The sequence below is a fragment of the Pteropus alecto genome, unplaced genomic scaffold (genome assembly GCF_000325575.1).
Source record: "Pteropus alecto unplaced genomic scaffold, ASM32557v1 scaffold88, whole genome shotgun sequence".
Lineage (NCBI taxonomy): Eukaryota > Metazoa > Chordata > Mammalia > Chiroptera > Pteropodidae > Pteropus > Pteropus alecto.
Genome location: NW_006494611.1, coordinates 2,558,323 through 2,565,165, shown reverse-complemented (window position 1 = coordinate 2,565,165; position 6,843 = coordinate 2,558,323). Strand labels below are relative to the sequence as shown.

At 39.5% G+C, this 6,843-nt stretch overlaps 1 protein-coding gene across 1 annotated transcript in view; it reads left to right on the top strand.

Annotated features, from left to right (window-relative positions):
* Positions 1-5,552, top strand: part of PARL (presenilin associated rhomboid like) — a 45,042-nt gene extending 39,490 nt beyond the window's left edge. The window contains exons 9-11 of the mRNA XM_006925768.3: positions 1-55; positions 3,269-3,388; positions 5,351-5,552. The exon at positions 1-55 is cut by the window's left edge and continues 43 nt beyond it. Coding sequence (XP_006925830.1) covers positions 1-55; positions 3,269-3,380 — 167 coding nt within the window. The 3' untranslated portion in view covers positions 3,381-3,388; positions 5,351-5,552. The remainder of the gene's footprint in view (positions 56-3,268; positions 3,389-5,350) is intronic.
* The last annotated feature ends 1,291 nt before the right edge of the window (positions 5,553-6,843 follow it).

The following is a 6,843-nucleotide window of genomic DNA, read 5'->3' as shown; positions in this document are numbered from 1 at the left end:
TGGGATGGAAATTTTTTGATCATGCAGCACATCTTGGGGGAGCTCTCTTTGGGATGTAAGTTTTAGTGTAATTGACTGCTATACTGCCTTTTTTGGGGTCATTTTCCTCTCTCTACCCCTAAGGAAGGCAGAGTAAGGCAGCTCTGGTCGAAGCAAGGGCTAGTAGCTTTGGGAGGGCGAGGAATCCTCAACATGGTTTGCTTTGGCCTTGCTCAGTTGCACCACGTGAGATAGGATGTGAGAATGTCAGCCCTCCTGCCCCTGCCTCAGTTGTTTGTTGGAGACCTGCTATGCCTTTACCCTCAGCCCCGGGTTACTCCCTGTCTGGGCTGTCATCTCCTTTCCCTGCTCTCAGGCCTCCTCTCCCCTGCCCAGACCCACCCTGATCTCCATCTCACCAGTGCTGGGCAGACAGAGTGGGTGGACCTGTTCCTCTGCCCACAGTGAGTTTGCATGCGTGCTATATGACTGGCTTCTGGGGCTCAGGGATCATAAACCAGTTGTGACCACTTACTGAGCATTGTTATATAGCAACTACTGAGCTAGTACCTTATGTTATACTATTATTACTTCCATTTTACTGATGGGCTCAGAAGTGATCTTCCCCAGGTCAAACAGCCAAGTGGCAGAGCAGAGATTTCAACCCAGATCCATCACACCATATTGAGTACAATTGCTTTATGGTCACAAGATCTTCTGTTTGTGCTTCAGACAATGGAGTTTTGCTTAAAACAGAAAAGCTATAGTGTCTCTGTCACAGAACTTCCTCAGGACTCCTGGAGCCCATCTGACCGTGAGAGTCTCTTTTGCAGAGTTGTCTTCTATCTGTTGTGCTCGAGCCCCTTCATGCATAAATGTTACCTTTTGCCCCTACTTGGTTTTTACTTTGTTTCATGAAAGTGGAAAAACTTAAGTTTTTAATTTTTTTAAAAAAGTAGAAAATATATTCTAAATGGAGCAGTTTTGCCCAGTAGGCGGTGGAATTAAATGCCATTATGCCATTTATACTTTTCAGTGATGATTAAAGAATAGCATATGTGAGTTCTAGCTTTAACAGCAGCACATTATAAATAGTAGAAACTGACCTGATATTACAGTATGAGAAACAAAGAGTTATGAAAAGGGGTTCTGTTTTATGAACTCTAAATTTATCTGGATCTTTCCGTGTATACTTAAAGGATCTTCTCTCCAGCAGGTTTTTATTCTTCTGAACTATAATTAGATGACCTTTTTCCATTCTGAAAATAATTGGATCAAATGCATTTTAAAGTCCAGGATCTGAAGGGCAGAGGAACCCTTTCTCTTTGCTGTTTCTAATTTCAACTCCTTTCATTTACTACATTCTCAGTCATGTCCAGAATTCATCCTTTTTTTTTTAAGAAAACATCTTTTAATACAGATTTGCAAATCTGTATTAATAGTAAAGATTTCATTAGTATCTTTCTGCAGATTTCCTTGACTTTATGTCCCTCACCAAGTTTTATGGCCTTCACCTTGTGTTGTTACAATAATAATAACTAACATATACTATTATCAGTCCTTAGCTTACTCCTGAAGTCACGTAAGGTATTCCATTTTATTGACAGTGAACTGCTTAAAAAAGGGAACTTGTTCCAAGGTCATATAGTCAATGCAGAGCTGGACTTTCAGACTGAGCACCAGACTATGAGGCGGCGGCTGCTGCTGCTGCTGCAAAAAAGAGACACCTCAGAAAGTGGTCATTTTGAAGTGTTTTCCTAATTTTAGTTTAGCCAAATAACCGATTACATTTTGAACTTACATGTATAATCAGAATGGTGTTCCTGAAAGATTAAAGTATTTGACTCTTTGCTTGAAATAAGTAGGTTAAAAAGATTTGGGAAGAACGCTATATTAATGGAGAGATCCTGACGAGTAATTCATTTCTTGTAAGAGTTTTACAATTGCCTTTGAATCTCAGGGTGATCCTTTTTCTCTTGTTTTAAGTTCACCATAGAATTTGACTCTACACCCAAAGGAGTTCTGTTACATACCTGTTAATTTGCATGTTTTTTAAATGTCTTTTTTCTTTCTGTAAATTTACTGATTATTTTTCAAAATTTTAATGGTGACTATTTTCATGATCAAATTTTAACTATATTTAATGACTTAGGATTTAGGTACTATTCAAGTACCTTATACTAAAAAATACATATGCAGAATATTAAATATGTTAAAACTTTAAACTGCTCTTCTGATACCAGTCTAAGTCAGTGAGGTGTCTGGGAGATGTAAAGTTCAACAAAATCTGGTCTGTGCCTCGGGAACAAGAAATCTGGGGAAACCAGGGCAAAAATAAAGGTTTTGGTAATAAAAGCTTTCATTAACAGCCATTCCAGATCAAGGACCTAGTCTTCCCCAGCCTGGGAGGTGGGAGGTAGGTGCCCTCTAGTTAATTTGCAGCCTGTGCTGCTCTCGGTAGAATGCCTAGTGTCACAGTACCTTGGCCTGTGGGCTTCACAAAGATAGGCCCTTGTCATTCATCACTCACTATGTGTTCCTAATCTTATGTTGATGTTCCCTAGATGCTGCAGTGTAGCACAGAGGTGAGAACACAGGTTTCAGACTCACATTTGAGTTCTAGTCTTAGTTCTGGTGATTCTTAGTTGTGCAGCCTGAGCAAGTTATGTTACTAAACATCTCAGTGCTTCAGCTTCTTTGTTTCATTACAACAGGCTGCTTTTAGGTAGTTTTTAACAGGAGAATGGGGATTGAAACTATGTTTTAAAGGGTAGAGCAGAATTTGGATCGGCGGATAACTCTTTGTGTAGCCACGTGGAAGATGACTAGAAAACTTTAAAATAGTCATCATTAGTAAACTCTACTTCTGACATTTCTTACCAGGCTTAGAATTGGTCTGACCTGCAGGTGAGTCCTTGATTGGCCACTTAAAAGCTGTTTGCACCTTGGGCAGATTACCTTCTCTCAGACTTGATTTTCTCAGGTCTGTAATGGGAAAAGCGATGCTTAGCTTGCAGGGCTGTGTGAATCAATAGCAGTGTGTGCGAAGCACTTACACTTCAGACCAGTCACACATGGTCCCAACCTACTTCGACCTTTTATATACTCCATATATTTAAGGGAAGTCATAGATCTACATCAAATAAATTAATCAGCTGTTTTAATAAGCTAGATAGTAAACGACAGTGGCATTTAATTTTTAAATGTCAAGTTGATATCATCACGGTACTTAACGTTTGTCTGGCATACTGTTTGAATGTCGCACCTGCTTTGTTTTTCTTTTCCCCAGATGGTATATTACTTACGGTCATGAACTCATTTGGAAGAACAGGGAGCCTCTAGTGAAAATTTGGCACGAAATGAGGACTAACAGCCCTAAAAAAGGAGGTGGCTCTAAGTAAAACCAGAGGTGGATGATACTGGTGCAACTGGCCCCTTGACTTTATGTCCCTCACCAAGTTTTATGGCCTTCACCTTGTGTTGTTACAATAATAATGACTAACATATACTATTATCAGTCCGTAGCTTACTCCTAAAGTCACGTAAGGTATTCCGTTTTATTGACAGTGAACTGCTTAAAAAAGGGAACTTGTTCCAAGGTCATATAGTCAATGCAGAGCTGGACTATCAGACTGAGCACCAGACTATGAGGCGGCGGCTGCTGCTGCTGCTGCAAAAAAGAGACACCTCAGAAAGTGGTCATTTTGAAGTGTTTTCCTAATTTTAGTTTAGCCAAATAACCGATTACATTTTGAACTTACATGTATAATCAGAATGGTGTTCCTGAAAGATTAAAGTATTTGACTCTTTGCTTGAAATAAGTAGGTTAAAAAGATTTGGGAAGAACGCTTTATTAATGGAGAGATCCTGACAAGTAATTCATTTCTTGTAAGAGTTTTACAATTGCCTTTGAATCTCAGGGTGATCCTTTTTCTCTTGTTTTAAGTTCACCATAGAATTTGACTCTACACCCAAAGGAGTTCTGTTACATACCTGTTAATTTGCATGTTTTTTAAATGTCTTTTTTCTTTCTGTAAATTTACTGATTATTTTTCAAAATTTTAATGGTGACTATTTTCATGATCAAATTTTAACTATATTTAATGACTTAGGATTTAGGTGTACTATTCAAGTACCTTATAATAAAAAATACATATGCAGAATATTAAATATGTTAAAACTTTAAACTGCTCTTCTGATACCAGTCTAAGTCAGTGAGGTGTCTGGGAGATGTAAAGTTCAACAAAATCTGGTCTGTGCCTCGGGAACAAGAAATCTGGGGAAACCAGGGCAAAAATAAAGGTTTTGGTAATAAAAGCTTTCATTAACAGCCATTCCAGATCAAGGACCTAGTCTTCCCCAGCCTGGGAGGTGGGAGGTAGGTGCCCTCTAGTTAATTTGCAGCCTGTGCTGCTCTCGGTAGAATGCCTAGTGTCACAGTACCTTGGCCTGTGGGCTTCACAAAGATAGGCCCTTGTCATTCATCACTCACTATGTGTTCCTAATCTTATGTTGATGTTCCCTAGATGCTGCAGTGTAGCACAGAGGTGAGAACACAGGTTTCAGACTCACATTTGAGTTCTAGTCTTAGTTCTGGTGATTCTTAGTTGTGCAGCCTGAGCAAGTTATGTTACTAAACATCTCAGTGCTTCAGCTTCTTTGTTTCATTACAACAGGCTGCTTTTAGGTAGTTTTTAACAGGAGAATGGGGATTGAAACTATGTTTTAAAGGGTAGAGCAGAATTTGGATCGGCGGATAACTCTTTGTGTAGCCACGTGGAAGATGACTAGAAAACTTTAAAATAGTCATCATTAGTAAACTCTACTTCTGACATTTCTTACCAGGCTTAGAATTGGTCTGACCTGCAGGTGAGTCCTTGATTGGCCACTTAAAAGCTGTTTGCACCTTGGGCAGATTACCTTCTCTCAGACTTGATTTTCTCAGGTCTGTAATGGGAAAAGCGATGCTTAGCTTGCAGGGCTGTGTGAATCAATAGCAGTGTGTGCGAAGCACTTACACTTCAGACCAGTCACACATGGTCCCAACCTACTTCGACCTTTTATATACTCCATATATTTAAGGGAAGTCATAGATCTACATCAAATAAATTAATCAGCTGTTTTAATAAGCTAGATAGTAAATGACAGTGGCATTTAATTTTTAAATGTCAAGTTGATATCATCACGGTACTTAACATTTGTCTGGCATACTGTTTGAATGTCGCACCTGCTTTGTTTTTCTTTTCCCCAGATGGTATATTACTTACGGTCATGAACTCATTTGGAAGAACAGGGAGCCTCTAGTGAAAATTTGGCACGAAATGAGGACTAACAGCCCTAAAAAAGGAGGTGGCTCTAAGTAAAACCAGAGTTGGATGATACTGGTGCAACTGGCCCTTGCTGCCTGAAAGCCCCAAGAACGCATCGGCCCTGGAGTGACCACATCTTTGCACTGCTGGAAGACAGCATCTAGCTTTCTCAGTATTTTAACTATGTCCTCAGTAAATGTCTTACTAGAAAGTGAATTATGACAAAGTTGTGAAATAAAAGTTTATATCTCTAGTTTGTAAACAGAGGATGTGTGTCTCTTTTGAAGAACAGAAATGCTGCTCTGGAATCCTGTTATATTTGACATAGTTTGAGCCATGAACCTAACTTGATAGGGTGCTCAGGGAAAGACCTAATTGAAACTCGGAGGCACATTGGCCTTCTAGCATCTCTGCTAAGCATTTATTCTTACCTACCTCTTTCATGGGTTGATAAACAGGTAAAAGTTAAGAGTATCTTCTTTCTGGCATTGGCTGAAATAACAGCTGCAGTTTTTTCTAAATTTTCCCAAGAAAGGTATTGTTTTCTGGCAGTGAGTGACACACATAAAACTATTTTTAGGTTTTTGCTTTCTAGGTTAAAATTGTAGCTTAATTAACTTAGAAGGAAGTATCTCAGATAAATTCAGACTTTAACCTGAGCCTAATTGCATCTTATATTTGAAGATGTACATTCTTTGAATTAAATCATCTTACTGAAATAGCAGATACTGGTCATCGTAGCTTCACTTTCATGGAACTAAATTGCCCTCATGATTGAGAATTATTTCTAAGAAATGCAATTTGAGAATTTAAAAGTTTTTCTTGAGCAGATATACAGGAGAGATTTTAGTCTTGATGGCCTCAAAATGTTAGACTAAATCTTGTACCTTGCCCTGGAGAAGAGTGAAGGCCCCGACATGCAGGCTTCTGGGCATGAGTGTTGGACTTTATGAAAAGCAGTGGGAGTCGTGCCCACCTCACACGGTGTTGAAAGCCAAATAGCAGCCTGTAGCCAATTCTAAACCAATGTCACTTCCAGGAGGAAGAATTTTTTTAACCCAGTCTTCATTTTGCCAGTAAGGAATCAGGGCAGTTTGTGTGAACTGCCCAATGTCACACTGCTGGGCTTTGACATTTCTGAATATTTGATGCTAACAACCCTATGACATATAGATGAGGCAAGAAGTGTTTTTCAGAGACTGGATGAGAGGCTGAGATCAGATGAACATTTTACATGGAGTCCAAAATGAAGTTCACATCTTGTGGCGGGCAGACCAAGAAAACAGTCTATGAAGACATGTCTCTCCCTGCTTTGTGATGGTTAGAGAAGTATTTAGAAGGTCAAGTCCCTAAAGCACTTCTCTGTCCATTCGTTGTTGCTGGAGCTTTTGTACAGGCAGTTACCATCTTCCCTATGAGAGGCCTTGGAGATCAGCTCCCAGCTCTGGAAGCATAAGCTTTATTGTCCACAGCGTTGGCAGTTGTCCCTACTCTCCTGTTTGCCTCTTAGGGTACTTTACTTTCTCATTTTGGCTTCTCTGTTAATACTTGATCA